At 51.0% G+C, this 26,773-nt stretch overlaps 1 protein-coding gene across 4 annotated transcripts; it reads left to right on the forward strand.

The window, feature by feature from the left end:
• Nucleotides 1-322: 322 nt before the first annotated feature.
• On the forward strand, nucleotides 323-26,639 carry LOC125985785 (receptor-type tyrosine-protein phosphatase mu). 4 transcript variants are annotated; one of them, XM_049748899.2, is made up of 36 exons: nucleotides 324-584; nucleotides 6,631-6,744; nucleotides 8,420-8,566; nucleotides 8,627-8,736; nucleotides 8,846-8,924; nucleotides 9,083-9,198; nucleotides 9,264-9,438; nucleotides 9,763-9,875; nucleotides 10,025-10,205; nucleotides 12,738-13,052; nucleotides 13,129-13,238; nucleotides 13,300-13,501; nucleotides 13,586-13,688; nucleotides 14,370-14,551; nucleotides 14,675-14,769; nucleotides 15,332-15,368; nucleotides 16,313-16,405; nucleotides 17,416-17,548; nucleotides 18,186-18,304; nucleotides 18,377-18,445; nucleotides 18,603-18,629; nucleotides 21,235-21,422; nucleotides 22,373-22,460; nucleotides 22,805-22,881; nucleotides 23,279-23,315; nucleotides 23,414-23,511; nucleotides 23,721-23,837; nucleotides 23,908-24,062; nucleotides 24,132-24,267; nucleotides 24,335-24,484; nucleotides 24,751-24,924; nucleotides 24,995-25,126; nucleotides 25,201-25,326; nucleotides 25,402-25,559; nucleotides 25,655-25,790; nucleotides 25,869-26,639. In XM_049748899.2, the coding sequence occupies exons 1-36, from the start codon at nucleotides 530-532 to the stop codon at nucleotides 25,920-25,922; spliced, it is 4,401 nt and encodes a 1,466-aa protein (XP_049604856.1). In that variant the 5' UTR covers nucleotides 324-529; the 3' UTR covers nucleotides 25,923-26,639. The 4 variants fall into 4 exon arrangements, with proteins under 4 accessions (XP_049604855.1, XP_049604856.1, XP_049604857.1 ...); XM_049748898.2 differs by having other exon boundaries at nucleotides 323-584; nucleotides 23,908-24,267; XM_049748900.2 differs by lacking the exon at nucleotides 18,603-18,629.
• Nucleotides 26,640-26,773: the final 134 nt, after the last annotated feature.

The following is a 26,773-nucleotide window of genomic DNA, read 5'->3' on the forward strand; positions in this document are numbered from 1 at the left end:
CCGACTTTGGACACCCTTGGCTGGTGTACGCGGCGTGGCGTCCAGCAGGGGTCGCCTCCGAGCCGTCGTGAGCGCGAACGTGAAAGGAGACTTTGTGAGACGCGCGCACCCGCACCCAACACGCGCACACACCGCTAATCATCAATTTAAGTTGTTAATTGACTAAAACCACACGCAGACACACACGCGCGGGCACATTATACATTGGACCCAATGTTAGCATGAACATCATCGACATTTGTCTATCGAAACAAGTTGACAATCATCAAAATCGTCGACCTCCTGAGCCCCCCTCCGTTGTGACGTCACGAGGCCAGCCCCCTCCTCGCGCAGCAAGAGAGAAGGGGCGAACGGGCTCGTGCATGTGAGAGCGCGAACGAGCGCGCGTGTGCGTGACAGAGGAGGACGACGAGGAACAACCCGAAAACAAGAAAAAGGGAGGAAGAAGAGTACGAGAAGTGCTACCAACACTTTGGACCTTGAACGAAAAAAAGCCAAAAGAGCGTAAAAGAAGAAAAAGAAGAAGGTGATGGACGCTTCAACTTTGTTGCTCTTGTCGCTCCACGTGACGGCAGCTCTCACAGGTAACAACACAAACGGCACAACATCTTAAACCGACCGGACTTGGACCTGGGCTCAGCGGGCTGGCGGGTTGGGTCGCCTGGGTAGGGGGGCTGCATCTGTGTGTGTCGGCATCCAAGTTTCCATGTGCAAATCTCCTCCCCTCTCTCGCAACATTTCCCCCCGCTATGCCTTTTTTTTTTGCGAGTCTTTTTTGGGGCTTTTCTTTTGCCTTTGCTTCTTTTTTGGCTCGTGTCGTCGTGTATGTTCAAGTTTGTGTGTTCGTGTGTGATTGTGTGCCCATGTCTTCGGGTTTGTGTACACGGGTTGTCGTTGTTTTAGTGTCGTGGCCGAGTGTGATTTTGTGTTCATGTTTGTGTACGCGCGCGCGTTTTGTGGATATGTGTTGTGTTCACATTAATGGGCTTGTGTGTGTGTGTGTGTGTGTGGGGGGGGGGGGGATTCTGCAGGTATGATAAAAAATTTAATACATTAAAATTACAGCTCTACAATGTCTTTTTTCCCCTAAATATATAAATCAACACCAACAACATCGTTTATCTTTCAATACAATCTCTTTTTAAACAAGATAAAAATAGTGTGTTCAAGTTAAACCAAGTAAGAACTGAGATTCAATTTCAAAATTCCCGTTTGGGAAACATTAGGAATAACCCGTTGCCAAAGCCACAGAAATGGCCCGATGGAAACGGCAACACACACAGACGTCGTGACGCAAGTAGACATTATTTGCACTTGTTCCTTCCCGCTGTCATTAAAAGATATTTAAGTCGCATCGCTCGGCAGTAGTGTGGCTTTGCTGTCGTTCTTCCATGACATGTCTGCTGTTGTGCCACGGGTTCGAGTTGGTGCGTCATTGATGCGGACCTTGTATTTGTCATTTTTGCTCGGGCAAGATTTGGCTTTTCCAATGGTTCTTGACTGCATGTGGTCGTTTTCAAACAGAGTTGTTGTTGGAGCGAGACGTGTTCATGCGGGCACTGTGCTCATGAAAGGCCGTAGCCGAAACGAAAGGAAAGGCCTCCTTTCCTTTGGGTGTAGCTGCTCACCCCTTCCCTGCCTGCTCAGCGCAGGAGGGGGAGAGGAAAAAAAAGCCCTGGCCTGTCCTCAGTAACTTGAAAGAGGCGGCGGGCGGCCGCTTCCGCTGGCTCTGCAAGCAGCCAATCACCTTTTGGCCTTCTTCCAAGCGCCTCAAAGAGCAAATGAGAGCTGGCTAATGGAAACGGTGACTTTTTAAAAGCGCGGCGAGCGGGTCATCGGCGATGCCGACATTTTTGGCCACTAGGATACGAGCGTGCTTTTTGTGCTGTACGAAACGCGGCCTCCCCGCGCCATCACCGACGGCACGCTTGGCCCTCTGCCTGGGCGGCTCCAGCTGGTTTTGAGGGGGCCGTCCTATCATGCAAACGAGCTGGCATCGTCCCGCCCACTCGGGGCTCCCCACACGAGAAAACAAGCACACGTCCGGCCGTATGGACATCGGCGGTCGCAAAAAATGCCCCAGCCCATGCGCTCGGCCGACGCTAATCTCCGCATTAGTCAAAACTTAGCTTTTAACTCGGACAAGATCAATCCGTTGCTTGAAAAGGGCGCAGATACTCGGCACGGGAGGGATTCGGTACGTTGGCCACCTCTGGAGTCACAGCAGGCAATGCTGAGGAAGCTTTGTTTGTGTTTTAGAGAAATAATTGCGCAACTCGCCATGGAACTAAATGCTGGCCATTTGCCACACACAAACACATAAACACACAAACACACACTCCCATGTGACCTGATGTGTCCAGGTTCAGACCGTCGCTGAGTCAGGACTCTCCATTTTCACCTTGAGTGTGTGCAGGCAAGTGTGTGTTCAGGTGCAGTCTGCTCAGCTTTTTTCTTTTATCTGGTCAGGATTTTAATGAAGCTCGCACATTGTGTGTGTGTGTGTGTGTGTGTGTGTGTGCGTTTGTTTCTCTTTCGCATGCCAACATGTCCACCCACTGAGTGCGAGCCGTGAGCCGTGGCCATGTTGAGGTTATTTTTTCTCTGGCGATTGGGACATCTTGATATCGACCGATATGAAACCTTTCTATCGCGATATACTTTTCGGTTTTATAGCCCGGATGTACGCTACAAACTATTTTATTGTGTATTGTTGAGTGCCAATATTCCATTTTGTACATTTCTCCTTTATTCCCACAAATTAATTCCCAGGGAAAGTTGTCAAATTCCAGGGAAGAATCTCATATCGTGGTCTCGCTCGTCGGCTTTCCGCACAAATTGTCGACGAGATTTTGTGACGCCTGCATTGGCCTCACGGACGCAGAGCGCGGCCCGCGGGATTAGCGCTGCCGCCCGGAGACGCCGTGTGCGCGGCGGCGAGGATTAGCGGATTTACGCTCCTTTTGTTTAACCGGTTTGATCGACGTACGTGCGTGTGCGCTCCTCAACTAGACGCGCTTGTGATCCGCTTCACACCACGTGGTGTGATGTCATGCTCGATGTCACGGACGTGATAACGGCAATCCAAAAAATCAGGATGCCGTCCCGCCGGGCATCGCTTATGATCCTTGGCCAGATCAACAAACAAACCTGCCTCACCTCGCCAATGACTGAAACTACGAAACGGGGCATGTGACCTCTTCCCGCTGCTGCCGCCGTGTATCCGTGACAACAAAATGGATGCAAATAATATCTTTGACATGAGATTACCAAAACATGTCTTCGAAAGATTACCACGGTGTGTGCGTGTGTGTGTCCTGTGTGAGTTTTTTAATCCCTGTTCTGAGATGTCACTCTGATTAGTGTTGTGGCCCAAATCCCAGATCATATTCAAAGGATTATTGTTTGAAGATGTGAGCGTGCGCGTGCACGTCAGACACAACTAATGAGATGTGGATTAGTGTGCTTGCTGTCTTGTCTTGTCACTATAATCTGCCTGTTGTGTGTTCAGCAGGTTTGATGATTCCTGTTTACTTGTCACTACTTCAGCGTTTCATTATACACACACGCTGACACACGCACACCGACACACACACACCATCTGTCTGTGTCAATGTGGGACAAAAGAGAAAAAACATCTATCAAATTTAGGATAAATATATTGCTGAGATATTATCATCATTATGCTAATTATTGTAAAATGCTGCCAGCGATCTCGCGCACACACAAGCTCATTAAACAGTCGCGCGTGCACACATGCGCGCACACACACACACACACACACACACACGCGTTGCCAGAAGCTTCTATGTAACCTATATTCCTGAATTGATATTTGTGTGTGTGTGTGCGTGTGTGTGTGAGAAACTGAGAGATTATCTTCATCATCATCATGGTTGCCGTTCGTCTGTTTCGGTCTTTTTCAGTGTGTCAGAGTGTTGTATGGACGCGCACACACACACACGCACACACGCCTTTGTGCAGGTGAGGACGGGTGGGTAAGGGAGGGGGCGCTCTAAGTACCCCTCAGGTCCGACCCGCAGCAAGTTTGCATTAGTGCAGCGCCGTGAGGGAGCTCCGGGCCACACGCACATGCGCACTAACACACACACGCACACATACACACACACACACACACACACACACACACACACACACACAAACTTAGTGCGCTTCAGAGGGCCGACGTCAGAATCAAGTCTTGTTAAGGTTTGTGCGTGCGTGTTCTGTGGGTGAAGACCTTTGGCTCGACTGTCAGGATGAATGTCGTCCCTCTCGGAGGTGACCTTCTCCTTCTCCACGGTGGCACCAGGAGAAGCAGGGAGATGAGACGGAGGAAGGCACTGGGCTGGCTGCATTTTGACCAATTGTAAGCAGCGCCTTGTTTTGCTCCTCTGTCTGAATTTGGAGTTGCGCACCTTGGGTGCAGTACCGTGTTAGGCCACAACATACCGGGCGGCAGCATAAACACACTCGGACAGACAGTTTTGTGATTGACTTGTGGCTCATGGGATTGGTCACCAATACCTTGGCACAAGTGAGCAGCTCCGTGCTGTGGCTGGAGATCCAAATGGCAAAGCCTCACCAAACTCGCAATTGCCTGGCTATGAAAACGTTTTTTTTCTTCAATCTTTGGATGCCAGTCAGCCTTCACTGCTTCTTTTCTATTTTTAAACATAACTTAAAATGAAGATACAACGTTAGTTGTGCTTAGTGTAACTACAGCTGAAAAAAGGACAATAGCCAGAGGACAAACCATTAACCCCTGACCCAGTTTTAAATTGACCGCTTATTGGCAGTCGCTTTCAAGTAAACGGCCGATGCGATAATCGGCAAAATGCCAAATGATATTGCCAGTCAAATATGTCCTTCCATCATTGTGCGGCTGGCTGCTGCTATTGAGCAATGCGGTCATCAAACAGCTTGTAAAAAATGTTTGAATCCAGGTGCCGAAAAGCCCAATTCTGAACAACACCCGATGAAGGCACTGCCCGTTGAGTGAGGCTGGAATTTCACAAGCTTGTTGTCCATGCTGAGCGCCTTTGATATAAAAGAGTAGCTGGCCGCCTTTTTCAACTTCCCGCTTGTGGTTTATTGTTGCGTTTTGGGTTGTCGTGTGGCGTTGCCGCAGACACTCTGCAGAAGGTTGTGCCGCGTTCAACATTCGCCCCAGCGCTGTTGTCGTGTACAGACGTGTTGTGTCCTGCATAGTCAGACAGAACCCCCCTGATGCCCCCCCCTCCTCTCGCTTGCCAGCAGCAGTTGCGGCCTTGAGGGAGGAGGAGGGCAAGATAATCTGTGTGTACGTTTCAGGCTAATTATTAGTCATTAGCATCTTATTCTCATAGCGTCACAGTGATGCCTCAAGTACACACGAGCGCGCTGGCTTGACTGCTGCATTATTCATATTCAGCCCGAGGCAAGTTAGCCAGCTCTGCTAAAGCTAAAGATGTTAGCAGCCAGTTAGTGTTGCTGGACACGCGCACACGCACAGAATATTTTACAGAATAAATACAGCCCTCAAGCGGTCGGTCGGTCGTTCGCAATCTGCAATCAGGCTTTCTTTTGACGCGGCCTGATGCCGCACTCATTCTTGCCACGTATCGACGCATTTGTTTGTTTAAAATGGAAAAAGTCATTGGCCAAAGCGGGCGCATCGACGGATGACCGGCCGGCGTTTTGAACCAAAAGCAGCCGTTTGGCAGTTCTTCATGTCCATCTGAGAAAAACACAGACTTTATTTTCCAGCTTGGATTCCCTCCGTGCCCATTTTTCCTTGCCCACCTTCACTTGCTGCACTATGTCACACTCACGCACGCGCACCCCAAGTGCTGTGTTGCAGACATTTTATTGTTTGCCCTCCGAGTACGTGCGCGCGTGCGTCACCACTTAAATGCCACCACTGCTGTCTGTCATTGTGTGTCCCCCGTCACCCCTAATCTCACACTCTCTCTCTCTCTCTCGCGCTCTCTCTCGCGCACGCAGTGAGATGCCGTGGGACTTGCTGGGAGCTGGCGTTTCATAGCAGCGGCCTGCCCTGTCTCGTACAATCATCTCGCAGGGTTTAGCAACGTGCTAACAGATAACTGGCTAATGGTGTGCACCCATTATGCACACAAACACACACACTAATTAGCAGCGTGAAACCAGGCTTGTCTAATGTGTGTTATTATACTGTGTGTGTGTGAGCAAGAGAGATGGGCAGACAAAGAAAGGAAGGCAAGTGAGTTTCCTGTAACTTTAACGCCCCAAAACTCTTCCTGCCTCCTTTTGTAGCCCCTCCCCCCCCCAACTCAGTGCATGTGTTTGCGCGGCATGTCGGGTATTGATCTTTGCAGTGATTCAACCCCCCCCCCAACCTCACTAAATAGTAATTGTGTTTGCATTGCCTCTTGATGAGCTCACATTGGTTTCCATAGCAACACAAACGTCCAAGTTGACCACCTGTGCGTGCATATCGACAAGAAAACAGCGTTGTTATCAGGGGTGTGGCCTTCAAAGGTTGCCCTCGTTTTTTTTTTTTTTTTCCATTCCGGTTTCCGGCAGTCGTAGTGGTCGTCATCAACCGGTCAGCGAGCGTCAGGACGTTTCGGTTTTTCCTTTGTTGTTGACCTTGTGTGTATTTTTCAGCGTGTTTGTTGGGACAAGGCCCGCACTGCAAGCTGGTCCAGTCCAAAGAAGACGACTTGGACTGGGAGCAAGGCCCGCCGCCGTCACAGAACACTGCCGTCTGGATGCCGACAGGTAACTTGGTCCGGCTTCCCTCAGGGAACCCTGCTCCTTGTCGAGGCGCCACATAGAAGGCCATCCGAGCGTTCATTCCAAAGCCGTCCTCACGCCGGTTCGCTTTGGTTGACCTTCGGTCGTCGCACCTCGACTACCAATTATGTCAAGTCGCCATCTTTCAAAAGAAATTCCGTGTCACCAAATGAGAGGTTGCACATGCTTCCTGCACGGGAAATGGAAAAATGCTCTTCAAGCAAGCGAGCAATGTGAGCTTTGCCCTGTTTTTTATTTTGCACTTGAATGCAGCAGCAAAGACAATCTGCAGCTTTTCTTATCTTGCGACACTTTCTCCTCTGACTTATGGACGCACGCTTCACACTCGGCTGCACACAACACCAGTCTGTGTGTGCGCGCGCTGTTTGTCACATGCTCGCCGAGGTTACTCTGCTGACGAATGAGAACTCGGCGCTCTTAAATCAGGCAGCCAATCACGTAAGAGACAATGTGAGCGAGGACACACAGAGTGGACGTGCTTACTGTCCTATTCGCTCTGATTCATGTCCTCCTCGCCTTTCTTCTCACACCGACCTGTGTGTGTGTGTGCGCTCAAGTGTGCGCGTGTGCCTCTGTGACTAATTGCAGTCAATGGAGGCTATCAGATGACACACAAACATGAGCACACACAAACAGAGAGCAAAGTGTCAGGAATGGCGGCACCGAGGACAAGTCCAAACGGGTTTTGCGCTTCCTGCGTGCCTCTGTGCCGGTCACACGACTGTGGCAATTCCGCACTTGTCAGATGCAAATTGAGTATCGGGGCTGCTCGACGGAGAATTTCTAAGATGGGGACGTTGTGGCCTCCTGTGAGTCTCAAGTTGCGGCCGCCGCGTGGCACCGCTGTTTGGCGCTTTTGCCTTCATGGTCCAGACGTGGTTGATTCCTTCGCTTTAAGGTCGGCTTGGGATAGACAAACAAATAAAAATGGACTCGCCCAATGTCATTTTCGAAAATATGCCAATGATATATCTCAGTTGAACATGCCTCGTTGCTTTTTGTCACCCCCCCCCCCCCATATGGAGCGGCGATCCGACATCGCCCGTTTGTCTGCTCTATGCTGTCCAACACCTCGACGGACTTAATGCCGTTGTGCGGTTCTTCTTATTTGGCTTGACCGTGTTGACATTTGGAATCGCCGTGGCAACCACAATGTCGGTCACACTGCTGCACCCGCTCATTGATTTATTCCACTGCCTGCGCACACGCACGCGCGTGTGTGTGTCTCTGCGGAGTTCAGGCTATATTAATATTTCTAATAGGACTGTTATCAGCTCACTGCCAGCTGTACACAACACACACACACACACACGCACAGCCGTGTATGCTGAGGCTTGAAGGCAAATCCCAGCACACACACACACGCAGCCGCACACTTGTGTGTCGTTTGATATTAGCACAATGCTTGTGTGGATCAAAGAGACCCGAAGGTCAGAGCAACTTTTTGGGTGTGGACATGCGCAGGCACAAACACACCCAGGTAGAGGTTGGTAGAGTGTGTGTGAGATGCCGCCGGCCGGCTTGAAAATCAGTTGTCGGCGGGTGTGAGCTCGCTTGAGCTCCCAATTGAGGATGCGTGGAAAAAGTTTCCAGACGTCGCGTGCTATATGCTAACACATGGGCGACTCCCCGTGCGCAGGATCCGCCTCCTTCTTGTACGCCAACATGAGCGGTCGCAGCGCCGGTCGGCGGGCCCGTCTGCTGATGTCGCCGCTCAAAGAGAACGACACGCACTGCATCCACTTCTCCTTCTTCCACGACGCCGAGTTCAACGTCTACGTCAAAGGTGCGTGCACGTGCGTGGGTGTGTTTGCGTGTGTGTTGAGAGTGTTTGTTTGTGTTGCAGAGAACAACAGTCCACTGGCGCTTCCCGTGTTCAACTCATCCAGCCACGAGCAACGCACGTGGAACATGTTGGAACTGGCCGTGTCTACGTTTTGGCCCAGCGTCTACCAGGCAGGTCACTTGCACGTCGTGTGCAGCCAGCACTTGCTGGACGTTGAGGCACACGGCTCCGCGCACCCCCTCATGCAATTGGCGATAGTGTTGCCCGCTTGATTGACAGGTGGTGTTTGAGGCGGTCAGCGGTGGGCTCGGAGGGGGCGCGGCCATTAAAGACCTATCCCTGCAGGGACACGAGTGTGGTAAGTACACAATGCTCCACCTCCATCTTCCTGCTCCTCCTTTCATTCATTGCATCAGCTTGTTAGCTTGAACAGTTTGTTGCAATTCATGTTGTTAGCTTTAGCATTTCATCTTGAACATCAGCAAGTAAATAGCTGCCTTGTGTCCCTATGTTAAGCGAGCGCACCTCACTTCCTGCACATCAAAGGCGTGGAAGTGAATGCGGGCCAGGCAGCGGTGTTTGCGTGCACAGTGAGAGGTCGCCCTCGCAACGACGTCCGCCTCTTCCTGCAAGTAGGTCCCGTCCTGAAAATGAACATGATGATGACATTGCCGATGACCACCGCGCGTGTCATCAGGGCGGGAGTGGTCGTCGCACCATGGCCACGGAAACCAAGCCAGTCAACTTGCTGCGTTATGTGGCGACCTTTCACGTGGACAACACCACCAAAGAAGACTCGGGCCGCTACCGCTGCATCGGCCAGTCCGAGCGGGGAGTTGGCGTTTCCCCCTATGCCGACCTCACTGTCAAACGTGAGTGTGCTGCTCCTTTCCTGCGCGAGGGAGGGGAAATTGTTACCTGCACTCACGCACACACACCTACTACTGGGTCCGAGTCAAGCCCTCCTTGAGTGACACAGACTTGAACAGCTCTAGATTGTACACGAGGATGCGCGTGTCAGTGAGTGAAGTGGGTCAGCAGCAAGTAGAGCAGCACCAGCGGGGATTGTGGGTAATAAATTCCAGGTCTGCTGCGACTCGCCGAAGGTCACGAATATTAATGATATCTTTAACTGGTCCCGTTCCCGTCCGGGTGTGCTGTGTGTGCCACTCACGGCGCTCTCGTGTGTCCCTCAGAGCCCCCCGTGCCCATCGCCCCGCCTCAGCTGAAGGCGGTGGGTGCCACCTACCTGTGGATCCAACTCAACGCCAACTCCATCAATGGCGATGGTCCCATTGTGGAGCGTGAGGTGAGCGGCTGCCTCCAGGCAGGATGAACCTGAAATGACCTCTACCCTTCCCCTTTGAACTTACTTTGAAACGAGGGCACCAGCTAAAAGCAGCTGAGCTTCCGTTTGCAGGCGAGGCAACGTCCTGACACCAGTGTGTTTGCGTTCAGGTGGAGTACCGCACAGCGGCGGGCGTGTTGATCGACACGACGCCGGTGGACAAGACCGACCACAAGATCGGACACCTCGACCCCGATACCGAGTATCGCATCAGCGTGCTGCTCACCCGGCCCCTGGAGGGAGGCACGGGAAAGCCTGGGCCGCCGCTACGTGCCCGCACCAAATGTGCAGGTGAGAGACACGCTCTAGCTAGCCGCTCCGCTTGCTAACAAGCAAAGATATTTGATTGAATCCGCTTAAATAGTCCAACATGATTCACGGCAAGAACGGAGCCCGCTTTAGGGGCCTTGAGCGTCAGGTTACCGTCAAGACATTAGCGCCATTAGGATCATGCCGCAATCGGCGCCGATTAGCGGCAAGTTAGCGGCGCTCGTCAGGTGGCTAATGCCTAGCCGGCATCTCATTAAAATGGAGAGCCAGATGATGCTGCGCTAGCGCTGCGCCCATTAGCTGCTAATGGCTGCAGAGCACGCTTCGGCAAGTGCGTGCGCGTGTGCGCATCTAATGAGGTGTTGTCCTCGTCTGTTTTGTCGACTGTTTGATTGTTGTTGTTGATTTTCGTAAACGGCATTTCTGCTGCTATTTAGCACACATGCACGCTCTAAAGAGTCTCAGCGGGGAATGTTGTCAAGTTGCTGCACAACTTTGATGGCTGCTCTCTGGTTAGCTCCACCCCCCGGGGACTATTTGTAACAGAAACAAGCACACCTCAGGGATTGAATGAGTCTGTCTCTCTCTCATCTCTGTCTCGCTCTCCGTCCGTGATTGACAGTTGGCTTCCACACTCAGCATGATGATTTACGCTCTGATAACATTCGTCTGTCATCAAGTCGCTTTTATTTATTCATATTACGGCACATCAATTATGTAATCTCTGTGTGTGCGTGTTTGTGTTTGTACGTGCGTGTGCGTTAAATAATGAATAAGTGTGTCCATCATACAAGCTTTGCGACTTAGAGCCCAGTGAGGTGACTCAGTGCGACACCACTTCTTTTGAGATGGTATTGCTGCGTACTTTTCAATTAGAGCGCCGCTGGACGTCGGGGCCAGTGGGTGCTATAGCGAGGACGGAAGGACGGACAAGAACACCACTCGCAAGTTAAAATCGAAAGTCAACAGACTAGTTTGTGCGCGTGCGTGTTTTTAATTGGCATGCAAATTAGTTGAGACTTGTGAAGGAGTTGTTTCAAAGTGAAATATTTGAAGCATTTTCAGAAGAAAGCACACACACACACGAGCGTGCGCACGTGTGTGTCGACATCCATTAAAGTGTGTGCACTGTTTGTCGAGGCTTTTAGAATATTCCATATCAATATTTCACTGTCATTCTTTTTTCACGTCACATTTTCACGCTCAACTCGCCCAGGAAACATTTGAAAGCTTTTTGAGACCCTTTTTATGTTCTCACTTTTTTTTCTTCTCCACTTTTTGCTGCTTTCGCAACCTTGCAAGGCTTCCCATCGCGCTTTATCACATCTGTCACTGTCTCCCGACGTTGTGTTGCGTGGGTCAAGGCCGAAAGGATTAGTGGCATTTTGGCCTCGATTGTTTCTCGCCTCGTCGCGAGAGTGACGGGCCGAGCCCCGTGTGAATCCGGCGGTGTGAGCGTGCGACGCTTTTCTGTAGCCGAGTAAGAGCTAAGTGGACGGATGCGCTCGCATCGCGTCAACAAGTGTTGAAGACGCTGACGAGCAGGAGGATCGCGATGAAGATGACGAAGGTGACGAGCCAGCAGCTGCACCATTGAGTGAATAGCGCTCTAATTAGCTTGGCGACAGGAAGCCACGCAAAACACGCACAAAAGACACAGCTGTCACACACGCACACAAGCCCTCAGTGTGCGTGCGTGTGTGTGTGCGTGCGTGAGGACAACAGGAAGTTGGCTTAAGATGAAGAAGCGCTTGATTGACTTTTCACTCAGAAAAAAATGATGACAACAGCAGCAGCCATCTTTTTTCTCATCGTCTGATTTAAATGTCAAACACGCACACGGTTGAGGGAAATCATCCAAATGTTGCATTTGGGCGCGATCCTCGGTAATCCCTCTTTCTTGCGCGCGTACGCGATTGCCCAGCGGCAGCGCACTGGCATGCAAGAAGGAACAAAAGAAACGTTAAATATAAACACAAAGGAGCACAAGCGTTTGCCCCTTTGTCCACAAAGCCAGGATTTGATTGAATCCAAGTGCTCATTTCAAAGCCCGAAAAGCGGCCGTGTTGAAGGCAAACGGTGTCAGATGCTGTAAAATGCAGAAGTGGTTTCCGTTGATGTCTCGGAGTGTTTGGAGAAGGTACCAAACGCGGCTTTGATGTCCAAAAGCAGCAGATGATCAGAGGTGTGTGGGCTGCTCCTCACAAGTTGTATGAGTGAACAGTTGTCCTCTCCAGAGCACTCACCGGAAAACAAAACAAAACATTGAAGTAATGAGGAACCTCTGAGATATTTGGGCGCAATCTGCACATGAAAAAAAAAAAATCCGATCTCATGTCAACAGTGAGGCCACAAGAGACAATCTCAAATGCACTTTCTTTCTCCAAACGGCACAATTGGCTCACCGGACAAAAATGAGTTCGTTATTTTTTTTTCACTTATTTGTGGCCTCAAAAAGCGTCACTTTGCCTCTCCGTTTGGCTGTGGACCGCGATCAGAGCAATCTTGCCCATCCCAAATAATGGCTCTTATCTCTTTGTCCATCGTACACAGAGCCGCTGCACGGTCCGCGTGGCCTGCAGGTGGCAGCGGTGCGCTCTAAAGAGGTGACGCTGCGTTGGGACTCTTTGGGCTACGGCGTGACACGCTGTCACAGCTACAACGTGACGCTGCAGTACCGCTACCAACCCGCGGGGGCGACTGAGGTCGAAGAACGGCAAGAAACGGCTTACGGTACTCGGGGCCTGGCGCCGCAGCACACCCTGCGTGACCTCACACCCTTCACCAACGTTAGCATCAGGCTCATCCTCAGCAACCCTGAAGGACGTAAGGAGAGCGAGGAGCTGCTGGTGCTGACGGACGAGGACGGTACGAAAATACCGACCCGCCTTACTTCCTAGCGTGTTGGAGGCTTTTGCTCGTGCTAATGCTAATACGTCGGCAGTTCCCGGAGCGGTTCCCCTGGCGTCCGTCACGGGCGGCACCTACGAGCAACACATCCGGGTCAGCTGGGCGCCGCCGCTGCAAACATACGGACGGATCCGCCACTATGAGGTCAGTTGGCAGCCGGCGTGTCTCCAAAATCCGAAGTGATGTACGCTCGCTTTCTTGTCAGGTCTCCTTCAAAGCCTTGAGCTCGTTCGACTCGGACGTAGACCTGACCAATCAAAGCGGGAAGGTGCTGAAGGCAGCCAATGAGACGAGTCACGTGTTCACTGGCCTCTTCCCGGGCTCCACCTACTCCTTCACGATAAGAGCAGCCACTGCCAAAGGCTTTGGACCACCTGCCGTCACGCAGTTCACCACCAAGATCTCAGGTGTGGGCGGGGACTCTTCACAGTGAAATCACACACCATGATGACCGATCTCACCTTGCTGTTCCCCCCCCCCCACACACACAGCTCCCATCATGCCAACGTACGAGCGGCAGCCACCAATCAACCAAAGCGACGCCACCGTCAGCGTCCTACTACGACCGGCACGCAGCCGCGGCGCCCCCGTCAGGTGAGATGCTGTTTGTTCTTAGCAGGACAATTGGTAACAATTTGCCTCATGGAATCACATTGAGATGCCAAAGCTCAGATTTGAACATGGACAAGTGCGTGCCTGCGTTCACTCGCTCGCGACTTTCGGTATGTCATTGAGTCGTTTTTTTTGCACCAGTGGATGTGTGCGCAGTGATGTCATAGTCAAAAAATTCAAATGACACTTTGATCTGCTCAACGTGTTCTTTAAATCTTTCATGTTTTTCCTCATGAAAACTTAATCAAGCGGAAGATTGATGCTGTTCAATATTTCAACGGTTGTGTGTGTGTGATTTAAGCGCAAAGCTAAACTTGTTTTTCACTCACCCAAACAAGTTTTCAGATGATGAGGATAGTGACGGCACGGTGGGCGAGCGGCTCAGTCATGGGCCCGACGGCTTGGCATCGGGGTTCCGTTCGGACTTCTTGTGTGGAGATGTTGCGTTCCCGCTGTGCCATATTGCGAAAAGACGCAACCTAACTTAATGGAGGCCTCTTAATTGTTGTTTGTCAAATGGTGCCTTGCGATTGGAGGAAGCGCCCGGAGAATGAATGAATGAATGATGACATTGTTGTCATTAAAAAATAAACATGGCTTTTTTTTGGGGGGGTGCATAACAATTGGCTGCTAATGCTAATGAGTGTGCCTGCATGTACGCAGCAAGTACCAGGTGGTGGTGGAGGAGGAGCGCCCCCGCAGGCAGACGAGGGGCACTGCAGAAATCTTGCGCTGCTACCCGGTCCCAGTCCACTTCCTGAACGCCAGCCAGCTCGACTCACACTACTACTTCAGCGCCGAGCTACCTGTGAGCCACGTCAACAAAGCCACGCCGTTTTGCGTCGGTGAGGACAACGGCAACAATCGGTTGATGATGATGAAGACAATGAGGAGTTTGACATTGCAGTTGATGATGATGATGATGAAGATGCTATGACAGTGACATCATTGTACGTATTGCTGTTTAGGTGATAATGGCACATATGGTGGATTCTGGAATGTTCCTCTACTGCCTCACAAGAGTTACGCCATCTACTACCAGGCAGTCAGCAGTGCTAACGGGGTACGCGCGCACACACGCACGCACGCACGCACACGGTGGCCGGGTGCAAAGTGAGATGGAACATCTTGTGTCTTTCTGGTTTTAACAAACAGACGACAAATTAACCACAAGAGCTCATGAATATTCATGTGCACACACACATTCGCTACGGCGCCGTGTCTGCGGTGTGGTGACAGTGAAAAGCTCTCCTGTCGCTGCATTATTCAATGCGCACACACACACACACACACACCAATTAAACCTCCAAGCGTCAATAATTAACACACAACACAATAACATCTTGTGTGTGCGCAGCAGTAAACAATTATCTGTTTCTTTCACACACACACGCGCGCGCAAGTAGCAGGAGCTGTCCCAGTGTGTGTTTGTATTGTTTTATGCCTTTATGGGGACCAGATGGAGTAGAAGTTAAGGACTCGGGTGTGTGTGTGTGTGTGTGTGTGTGTGTGTGTGTGTGTGTGTGTGTTGGCTGTTAAATGCCACGGGCTGAGCCACAGCCATTTTCCTTCTGTCCATTCTGTTTACAACCTGTGTGTGTGTGTGTGTGTGTTTTCTCTCACAGGAGACAAAGATTGACTGCGTCCGTGTGGCCACTAAAGGTAATGCAATCTTGACTTTTATTTCGGTAGGTGAGGAATGAGTTTGTAGATTGAACCCATAAAGCAAAGTTTAGCAGCTGGCTTCAAGGGGGACACAGCGAGACGCTAACGTGTCCTTGGCGTGTCCTTGCTCATGCACGCACACCTACCGGTTTGGATGCTATGCTAACATGATGCTAATGAGTGGCACTCGCCAGGGAGACATTGGGCAGAGTGCAAACACAACACTTTTGAATGATAGCGGAAGCCGATTGGCCGCCGTCTCTCCCGGCGGTCGCACCGTGGTAGCCAAGCGTGTCGACTTGTTAGAAGTGCAGCGAGGATTGTGAAACATTGGCCGGCCTGTGACTGATTATCCAATCGGGAGGGAGAGTTGTGACCAAAGATCTGCCGTCGCGACTGACGTTTCTCTTTGGTAACGCGTGCCTCACCGGTTTGTTTTCCCCTTTGATGGCGGTGCACCATGTCCCTCCGCTCCCGGCCGCGAGATGGCACAAATGTAGCCAATGGTGGCGGAGAACACGGAACGGCCAATACGGCCATAAATCGTCACCACCATCATGGCTGTGGTGTGCTCACCGAAACGTACCTGTTTGGTCATATGGAGCTTGGCGATGGCGCCGCCGTCCACAGGACATTTTGTGCATGTGTTAACTCTGTGCTGCCTCTCTGCACATTCCTTCCTTTATCTTCCTTCCTTCCTTCCTTCCTTCCTTCCTTCCTTCCTTCCTTCCTTCCTTCCTTCCTTCCTTCCTTCCTTCCTTCCTTCCTTCCTTCCTTCCTTCCTTCCTTCCTTCCTTCCTTCCTTCCTTCCTTCCTTCCTTCCTTCCTCTCTTCCTCTCTTCCTCTCTTCCTTCTTTCCTCTCTTCCTCTCTTTCTTTCTTCCTTCCTTCCTCTCTTTCTTCCTTCCTTCCTCTCTTCCTTCCTTTCTTCCTTCCCTCCAGCTGCTATCATCAGCACTCAGCTCAGCACGCCGCACGCCGCCCTCGGCTTCGGCCTCCGAGGCCCCGCCGCCGCCGGCGACAAGCAGCTGGCAGGTCAGACATCGCCCACACGTCTGCACAGAGCACACACATACACACCGATCGGAAAGGCCCCCTTCGCCGGCGCCGTCAGTTGCTCCTGCACATGCGGCCACGCAGCAAGCCGTTTGCCGAGCGTTTCTTGCCCATCCACGGAGTGTCCGAGGATATGCTCGCTCCTCGCTAGAAAGAAGATTTGGTGCATGGGTGCGATGAGTACGTGCTTTGGCTCTTGGTTGACAACCGCGATGTCCGTAAGTCTACTCAGCAACATCTAGCCTTCGACTTGTAGCTTGCGATGAACGAACGCACGGTTCTGCCGCCCAACCACACACACTTATTCAGCTGGCAAGCGAGGGCGGAGAGCACAAGAAAGGCTCCAACGGCTGCTTTCAAAGGGGTTTTTATTTTGAAAGGGGCTCTTATTGCGTACCCCATCGGCGCAGACAGACACGGCGTGCCTGTGCCTGCGTTGCATTCAGCACACAAACAGAAAAGCACACCTCCCCCTCAGTGTGTCAGGCGAAAGCCCAAGGTTAAGAAATCTGCGTTTATACACAAACGTCTTGGATGGTTTGTGTGTGGGCGTGCAGGTGCGCGATAGATGATCAGGTCACCAGTCAAGCTGACCTCGACTAGATAAGTACAAAGTAACCAAGATATTTCCTTGGCTTTTGTGAAAGAGCCTTGACCGTTCTCAACCAGTCTTAAGCATCAAAGCGCCACAGCAAAATGGTTTTAGCCTTGACGCCAACTCAAAGTGCTCTGATTCGTTGCCGAATCGATTTGGAGAGCCGTTCGCCGCAAATCCATATTTTGAGTCGCTCGCCTGTAAAACACAACTTTTTTTCTCCAGAGGCTTGCCAAAAACGTCCGTGCGTAAGTTTGACTAATTTTGAGACCTTGTCGATAACCTTGATGTAAAGCGGATGGAGGTCATCTGCATCGTTTGTGGACCGGCGCCGTGGCGGTAATAAGCGAAGTTAGCTTAGTGCTGGCTGATGTGTCTGCGCCTACGCTTTCAGGCGCCGCCACCAGAAAACCCGACCCGGATCACGAGAAACAATCGGACCACACGGTGAAGATCGCCGGCGCCACGGCTGGCGTCTTGCTCTTCATTATCATCTTCCTCGGGGTCATTCTCCTCATGAAAAAAGGGTAAATGGCGCAAAACATCGGGGGGGCACATCGGGGGGAGGGGGGCACATCAGCTCTTTCTTCAACTTGACCAAAAGATGAAAATGAGGAAAATTCCACCTCTTAATTATCAAAATTTCATCGTCCGATTGGAGAGCGAATAGCATTTGAGGTTGTGTTAGAAAAGAAAACTAGAATCTCAAATGGAATCATTTGTTCAAAGAAAAAACGGAAAAATGTTTTTCCAGGCGAGTCAAAGCGTACGAGAAGACATGAGGGGGTGGGGTCAGCCGCTTGCCTCAGGGAGGACACACACACACACACACACACACACACACACAAACAAACACACAGGTCTTTTCATTTTAAAAACAGCTTTTCATACTTATTTATATATATGACTGTTAGCTTTTCCATCTTCAGGTCAGAGTCAAAGTGTGTGCGCGTGTGTGTGTGCATGCGTCAGTGAATCAGACAAATGGATGTTTTGATTTTGCACACTTGGAATAGAAAGAGCAAAAATACATAAAGCTTTTAAAGGAGACTTGAAGGTCGCTTTTTCATATGTCCAATGCGCACGCATACACACATGAATAGACGTGGGTTGTATACGCCTGTTTTGAGTTGTGTGTTTTTTTTTTTTTTTCCATGCCTACAGGAAGTTGGCAAAGAAAAGGAAGGAAACTCTAAGCTCCAGACAGGAAATGACTCTCATGGTCAACAATTCACAACACCCAACAATGGTGGACACACACGCACACACTCTCAATGGACATAGTGAGTATTGCACGCACACACACACAATCCAAATGAGCCTGATGATGATGGCGTGCGCGTGTGTGCTACCAGCGGTGTCATCCGCGTCGACATTCACCATGAAGACTAACAGCAGCACCATTCCAAAGTCCTACTACGCAGGTAACGCTTCAGTCCGTCGTCCCTCCCTTAAATGAACTCCTTACGCCCTTGCTTCCTTCCTTCCTTGCTTGCTTCTTCCCTATTTCAAGTCAAGGTTGAATTGTGTTTCTGCATTGTTATTAATCTATCCTTCTACTTGTGTGTGCGCTTCCGGCAGACGCGGCAGTGCCGACCGCCATTTTAGGTGAGCCGTCTTTTCTTTCTGGTCCTTCCTGTAGAACAGGAAGCAAACGGACAGACGGGAAGTAGACAAGAGAGATAGGGAGAGGCAGACAGACAGGAAGTGTTGACCTTGTGGCTTGCCTCCATCCCCGCTCGCTGCTCTTGGCTTCTTCATGGAAAGCGACCAGTCATCCTTTCATGAGTCAATTTGATTCCATTTTGCTTCTTGATTGGAAAGCGCCCAGCGTCCGTCTGTCGGCCCGTCACCCCATCCTGCATCCACCACATGTCTGCGCCCTCCGACCCGTGCATGGACACCCTCCAAAATCCGTCGGTTCCAAATTATATCCGTATGTACGCTAGGACATGGCGCGCCGCCTCACAGCGTCTTCAACGCTTCCTCGGCGACCCGCGCAATGAAAAAAAAATGTAACCGCACCACATTTTCTCAATGGAATTTTTTCATTGGCCAATTGGCTCTGTACATACAACAAACCTATTTGTTTTCTGTCTAATAAATGGAGAAAAGGTCAAATCACATTGCCATGTAAGGAGAATACAATATGGCGGTGTGTAGCTGAGGAATTTTCGGAGATCCAGTTTTGTCAATATAGCGCAGCGGTAGTCAGAAGTTTGGGGGAAGAGCAAGAAGCCAAATCCTGCTGAACGCTGCCAAACTGCCGAATGCTGCCAAACACCGCTAAACGCTAACTGGGACGCTAAGTCTCAGAGGGAGGCTAACGGCGCTTTTAGCTTCAGTGGTTCTTAACGCCGTCCGCTATGTAGTCCACTGCCCGGCTCGTCATTACGGAGTCTGGAATGATTCGCAGTCGCTGCTCATTCCTGACTCCCGTATCACTTCAAAGGTGTTTTTACCGAAGCAAGTCTGTCTCGCTGACCAAAGTGGCCATTAGAAATCGTATTTTTCCATGTTGCGACGCGGCAAGCGGTGTCTGATTGTCGCACTTTGTGTTTTCCCACTGCTTTTGCTCAGAGGACATGGATGAGCTTGGCTAGTCAGGTTAGCAACATGTGCGAGTCTAGATAGGTCTAGATAGGCCCGCTGAATTTTTGAGCTCGTGAGCAGGCTAAAAGGCTGCAAGAAGGCGCCTCCTGTTGGATAGATGATTGACTAGCGTTATGCTAGCCTAGCTTGTGTGCAGGCTAAGGCTGAAGCTCAAGTTGTTGCTTAAACCTTGTCTCCTCTCTCTCTCTCTCTCTCTCTTTCTCTTCTTCCTCTTGTCGTCTTTGTTGTGTAAAAGTTCCCATTCATGGTAAGTTTGGGGACCAAAGGGGGCTGGATGGGGGTGCACGCGGGTGGGGTGGTGGGAAGGGGGCGCCTCAGTGCATGTGGCCATGCCCACTGCCCTCTGTGATGTCGTCGAGCGCGGTTCCTCCACTCCAGCTGCTCGCCATTGGTGTTGTCGTCGTGTCACGCATCACGAGCCGCCGCCATCGCCGCCATCGCCGCTATCGCCGCCGCCTTCATCTCATTGCCATGATTGGTTGAGTTGGAAGCAGTGCAGCCAATGAGAGCAGAGAGCTTAGTGACTCACGCGAGGTCTGAGGTTTGTGTGTCAGAACCGAAAGCGTAGCCCGAGCCAGAAATCCGGACCGCGGCTGCCTCGTAATGACTCACGGAGCCCGAACTCTCCCTGATTTCCTTCAGTTCTCCATCTTGACCACTACTCGATCTGGAACAGTACCTAATCTCAACCTCAGTACTGGGTCAGAACCTGTACTGGACCTGAACCACTACTTGTTCTGGATCAATACTGTAACTTGACCAGCAGTAAATCTAGTTCGGTAAATCACATGGGGAAAAAAAGTTTCGGTTGACACTTGCAGTGTGAAAAAAAGTTCTGCAGTCATGTTAGCTCAAGGACGAGTTTACAATTTCACCGGTTCCCCCTCATTCGCCCCCGGTGAGCAAACAAAAATGATTAATGATTTGTGATTAATCTTCTCGGCAAACGTACGCTCTCCAGCTTAGACCAATTAACGGCCCTAGGTATGCTAGCATTAGCATTGTGAGATACCCCACGTCGGTGCTACGTTGCTCGCATGGCTTCTACACTATTGTACTAAAGTTACCATTTTGAGTTTGTGCCATTACTGGAAACCCCTAACGAGGTGACTGTCCAGCGGCAATGTCGCTCGTTTTGTCCGCCTCCTGAATTTGTTCAGCTGCCCGAGCTTTACACGCTCTGCTTCTGTTTGCTCGTCTCATGCAAAGTAGTTAGCTCAAGTGGGATGGACAGTCTTTTCCACGTGTGTATATTCCAAACTAGTTTCAGCAAAGTTCGAGCTCAGGTCAGCGTGATGCGGGTATGTGCCGCCGACCGGGTGCGCTTGCCAAACCAAACGATTGGCACCTCGATCACACTTTGTGTCTTTGATTGCATAGCAAAAATTGCCCCCCAAAAAAATCTAAAAACGCCTCCTTAAATGTGATGTTTAGTTGTGTGCATGTGTGTGTGTATGTGTGTGCGCGTGTGTGTCTTGTCGTCATCTGGGCACCAGGAAAAAGCTCTTTGGCCCATCTGGACCAGGTCCGGTGTCATTTGTGGTGTTTGGCACGGTGGAGGTTGACGTGCTTTGCGGTTTTGTGTGTGCTTACGCCACAGACGAGCTGAGCAGCGAGACCAGCAGCTTGGTCCAGAACCACCTGAAGCAGCGTGAAGCGGAGCGCGAGCCGCCACGCTACCACCCCGACTCGGCCCAGAGGCACCCCGCCATCCGCGTGGCTGACCTTCTGCAGCACATCACGCAGATGAAGTGCTCCGAGGGTTACGGCTTCAAGGAGGAGTACGAGGTGGGGGCGCCTTTGTGTCAGTGTGTGCTCGCCCTACCCATTAACACACGTACACACAAGTTGTGTGTACACGGAATGTGCCAGTCTGGATGTGCTTTTCAATGATGATCATGACGATTGTCACGGATAGTGTTCATATTTGTGTTAATGTGAGGAGAAGAATAATAATGATCACCTTGCTTCTTCTTTGTCAATGCATCCGATCGGACAGCTCAACGAGGTGAGAGTTTCCTATCTTCTTGTCCACAACACGCATCAGTTCATTGTTTCGCACAGTTGTTCTTCTAATTCACTGGTCGCAATCATCTACTCACACCGTTTGATTGGTATTGTCTCCAAATGGGACTTTCGGCGACGCTTGACCGGAATCCTTAATGAGCGAGCGTCTTCCGATGAGCTTTGAGTGGGACACACCTGCCTGGCCGGGTTAGGCTCGGTCGCTCCTTTTCAAAAATTGCTTCTCGTCTTTGAGGCGGAGGTGTTTTTGGAGCGAGTCCTCAAGTTGGTCTAACAGTGCCTCCCACAGTTTGGTCAAAGAACAGAGGACAGGACACAAAGCATTAGCTTTTGCTCTCTCTCCCTTTCGCTCACACATGCACAACTGCAAATGAGTGACGGAAGTCAGGAACAAAAGCAAGAAAAAAAAAAGAAGAGAGGAAAAGGAGGTATTCTTTTTTTATCTCAGTGTCTCGCTCGCCGACAGTACACACCCTCACACACATTTGCCCGTCTCCATGACAGTACGCAATAGACGTACATGTTGTCTTCAGCCGATGGATGGATGGATGGATGGATGGATGGATGGATGGATGGATGGATGGATGGATGGATGGATGGATGGATGGATGGATGGATGGATGGATGGATGGATGGATGGATGGATGGATGGATGGATGGATGGATGGATGGATGGATGGATGACTTCATTTCTGTTGTGTTTGTTTGCTTAGAGTTTCTTGGAGGGTCAGTCGGCACCTTGGGAATCGGCCAAGAAGGATGAAAACAGAATGAAAAATCGCTACGGGAACATCATTGCCTGTATGTACGCATTCATCTGCCCCCATCACCCCAAAAAAATATTTTTATAAAGAAAATAGAATTCTCTAATTGTGTCTTTTGGAAAACTGTAGTCATAACTTGATTGCATAGAATATAAACAGTTAATCAGTTTGTGCTTTAGGATTTCATGCGACCATTCTGGTGTGCCTGCCCGGGCCACCGGGGGCAGTATAACCACACCCCATCTAAGTTGTGTGACAAAAGAAATGGGCGCCTCATATCCCGAAAACCTCCGAGGTCTCTTCTCTCAAGGCACCGCCCTGCTTACCTGTTACTCTGTCTGTCTGCCTGTCTGTCTGCGCATATGTACGTGCCTGTGGTAGACGACCATTCTCGTGTACGTCTGCAGCCTCAAGATGGAGAGAAGGGCTCTGACTACATCAACGCCAGCTATGTCGACGTGAGTAACACACACACCCACACAGTCCTAAAAAGCACACAAGATGAAGACAGCTCTCAACATGGACTCACTAGGTTGTATTTCATCATGAGCTCAAAAACACGCACGCGCGTGCACACACACACACACACGCTCACTCAATAAATAGTTGGTTGCCTTTAAAGGTCAATGCAAAAGATGGCGGCCCTTTCTGTTTCCATGGTTACAGTGGTCATCCTGGATGCAAGTGGTGTTGACTGAGTAAACAAACACAGTGTTTGTGTGTGTGTGTGTGTTTGTGGGCTAGTTTGTTTTACCACAATGACATCCTAAGAAAATCAAAGTGAAAACTCCGCCCCCCTCCGAGCAAATTGTTCATCTGTCAATCAAAAGTTGCCTTTGTCTCCTTCCTTTGCAGGGTTACCACTGGCCCAACCACTACATCGCCACGCAAGGTCCGCAACTGCGCTCGCGGCATCCTCACGTGTCATCACAACCCCCATGTGTGTTGCACTGCGTTACGTCTGTATGTGTGTGTGGGCGCGCACCGCAGGTCCCATGCGGGAGACAATGTACGACTTCTGGCGGATGGTGTGGCAGGAGAACACGGCTGCTATCGTCATGGTAACCAACCTGGTGGAGGTGGGGCGGGTAAGCAATACACACAGAGAGAACGAGCGAAAGAATGCGGGTGTGCGTGTATGACTTCATTTCCCACAATACACCTGTGCGACATGACTTGTTGAAGCGGTGCAAAGCCACGTCCTGACGTGAACTTCAGGCAGAAGGAAAAGTGCGGAAATGCGTGCAGACCTTCAGCCAAACCGGGCCCGCCTTTGAGAAGTGTGCCTTACGTGCAGGTCAAGTGTTGCAAGTACTGGCCCGACGACAGCGAGATCTTCGGGGACATTTCCGTGACGCTGATGGAGACGCAGCTGCTCTCCGAGTACGTCATCCGAACCTTCGCCGTGGAGAAGGTGAGCCGCTTTGTCAGGTCGTCGCCGGTCCTGAGCTGAGCCCCGCTAACGGGTCGCCCTTGTGTTCCAGAGGGGCGCGGCCGAGATCCGGGAGATCCGCCAGTTTCATTTCACGGGTTGGCCCGACCACGGCGTCCCGGCGCACGCCACCGGACTCCTCGGGTTCATCCGCCGCGTCAAGGCCAAGACGCCTCCCGCCACCGGGCCCACCGTGGTGCACTGCAGGTCTGACGCCTTCCTCCTCTCTGCCGTCTTCCTTGTCTCGCTCTTCATTGACGTGCGTGTGCGTAACAGCGCGGGTGCGGGCCGCACGGGTTGCTTCATGGTCATCGACATCATGCTGGACATGGCGGAGCGTGAGGGCGTGGTTGACATCTACAACTGCGTGCGAGAGCTGCGAGCGCGACGCGTCAACATGGTGCAGACCGAGGTATGTTCGAGTGCGGCGCGGCGGCGGTGGGCTCTAAACCTGACGAGGCCACGCCCTACACCCTCAGGAGCAGTACGTCTTCATCCACGACGCCATCCTGGAGGCGTGTCTGTGCGGCGACACGTCCATCTCGGCCAATCAGCTTTGTTCCGTCTACTACGACATGACCCGTCTGGACCCGCAGACCAACTCCAGTCCCATCAAGGAAGAGTTTCGGGTAAGCGCGAGTGCACACACTATACTCCCAAAACATATGATTTCCAAGTGCCTTTAAAATAAATCGATTGGCCGAAAATTCAAAGACAAAGTGAGAACCTCGACGTGGACTCTTTCGCAATCATCCACATCTACTCCTTCCATTCTTAACGTTTCAGCATTTCCACGAGCTCTATTTAAGAAAGCACATTTTGGAGAAATATGTTGCTACCCCAAAAAAAAAAAGTTGACGAGAAAAATAGTGTCGACACCGTGTGTGTGCGGCAGACGTTAAACATGGTGACGCCGACGCTGCGTGTGGAGGACTGCAGCATCGCGCTGCTGCCACGCAACCACGACAAGAACCGCCGCATGGATGTGCTTCCTCCCGACCGCTGCCTGCCCCTCCTCATCACCATGGACGGCGAGAGCTCCAACTACATCAACGCCGCGCTCATGGACGTATGTGCGCCCGTCGCTCCCGACTCGTCCCTCCCATGCCCGCCTCACCTGAGTGCTTTGTGCCTATTAGAGCTACAAGCAGCCATCAGCCTTCATCGTGGCGCAGCATCCTCTGCCCAACACCGTCAAGGACTTCTGGCGCCTAGTCCTGGACTACCACTGCACCGCAATTGTCATGCTCAACGACGTGGACCCGGCGCAGGTCGGCACTCCGCATGAAGCGTGGAGAAAGCATGGCTGGGAACCGCTTTGAACTTGTTCCCCGCTGTCCTCCAGCTGTGTCCCCAGTACTGGCCCGAGAACGGCGTCCATCGTCTGGGCTCGCTGCAAGTGGAGTTTGTGTCGGCCGACCTGGAGGAGGACGTCATCAGCCGCATCTTCCGCATCTACAACAACACCAGGGTGCGGGCGGGCTCTTCTTATTTTGTCTCCCTCTCATCTTTCTTCCTCTAATAGTCTTCTTCTCCAACCCGATAGCCCCAGGACGGCTACCGGATGGTTCAGCAGTTCCAATTCTTGGGCTGGCCTCGCTACCGGGATACGCCCGTCAGCAAGCGCTCCTTCCTCAAGCTGCTCCACCTGGTGGACAAATGGCAGGATGACGGCGGAGATGGACGCACGCTTGTGCACTGTCTGTACGTACGCCCGTAACAGAGTGCGCATATTCATTTGCTACACAGAAGTTAAAAATGTACACCTTTTTTCCTTGTTTTTTTTCCTTCTGTTCTAGGAATGGCGGGGGGCGCAGTGGCGTCTTCTGCGGCGTCAACATTGTTTGCGACATGTTACGGCAGCAGCGGTCCCTCGATGTTTTTCATGCCGTCAAAACGCTGAGAAATAACAAACCCAACATGGTGGAACTTCTGGTAAAACCCGTGTGCACATACACACACCTGACCAGTTGACTGTGAGGCCATTTTTATTGTTTCTTGTTTTCTTGACAGGAACAATACAAGTTTTGTTATGAAGTGGCTCTGGAGTACTTGTCCTCCACATAGAGAGGACAACGCTGCTTCCATCTTCACCCTCCTTTTATCAGCCTCCTCGCTGCCGGACATAACCAGGAAGTCCAAAACGACGAGCGCGACGACTACTAGTGGAGGACATATTTTTGCACTGTTTTGTTCGAATGCTGTCAAACGATCACACACACGCACATGCACACGCGTGTTTTTTTTGAGGACCCATTTCCATGGTATGCATCTTTACACCTGAGTGGAGCTTCTATTCACTCTCCCAAAGTTGATGTGCATCGCTTCCTGTTTGTTATATGATGATGGCAAAGAAGCCACCTTTATTAAATGTGCTTTTATCTGCTTTACACACACACACACGCACACACACACAAACATAAACATCACATTCAAGGAGGCGTTTATGGATTTTTTGGGGGGGAGAAAGAATTTGATCCTTGTGTGTGTTAGTGTGTGTTCATGCATGATGAGAGCACAGTGGTAAGTTGTGTCAAAATGACAAAAGTAGCCCACGTATGAATGAGAAGTCTTTGTTTCGGGTTTGTGCGGTGGCCTGGTGGGCGTTGTAAGACACTGCGAGTTGTGACGTTTGATATTTGTGTACATAAAATTCACTATTTATTATTTCTTGTCCTTATGAAGCATGCAGACACGTCTGGTGCTGACGTTAAATGTATTTATTGAAGAATCGTGTTTGTGTTGTTTGGTTCATAGCTATGATGAATAAAAAAAAGTCAAGCACTTCCTTCGGCACACTTTGTCCTCCAGACCACTGAAAGGTGCCCTGAACAACTTTCCAGCGGTTTGAAATTGTCCGGGGAAAAGAGGACGTCTGGTCACCCTACCAATTAAACTGAAATACACATTTTGCTCAA

This window comes from Syngnathus scovelli, chromosome 18, assembly GCF_024217435.2.
Source record: "Syngnathus scovelli strain Florida chromosome 18, RoL_Ssco_1.2, whole genome shotgun sequence".
Classification (NCBI taxonomy): domain Eukaryota; kingdom Metazoa; phylum Chordata; class Actinopteri; order Syngnathiformes; family Syngnathidae; genus Syngnathus; species Syngnathus scovelli.

Bases quoted from the DNA above. Each gene is read 5' to 3' on its own strand.
- LOC125985785 (XM_049748898.2), top strand. From the start codon at position 530: ATGGACGCTTCAACTTTGTTGCTCTTGTCGCTCCACGTGACGGCAGCT. The intron at 22,461-22,804 runs GTATGTACGCAT...TGCCTGTGGTAG, and splicing joins CTACGGGAACATCATTGCCT to ACGACCATTCTCGTGTACGT. The intron at 24,268-24,334 runs GTATGTTCGAGT...CTACACCCTCAG, and splicing joins TCAACATGGTGCAGACCGAG to GAGCAGTACGTCTTCATCCA.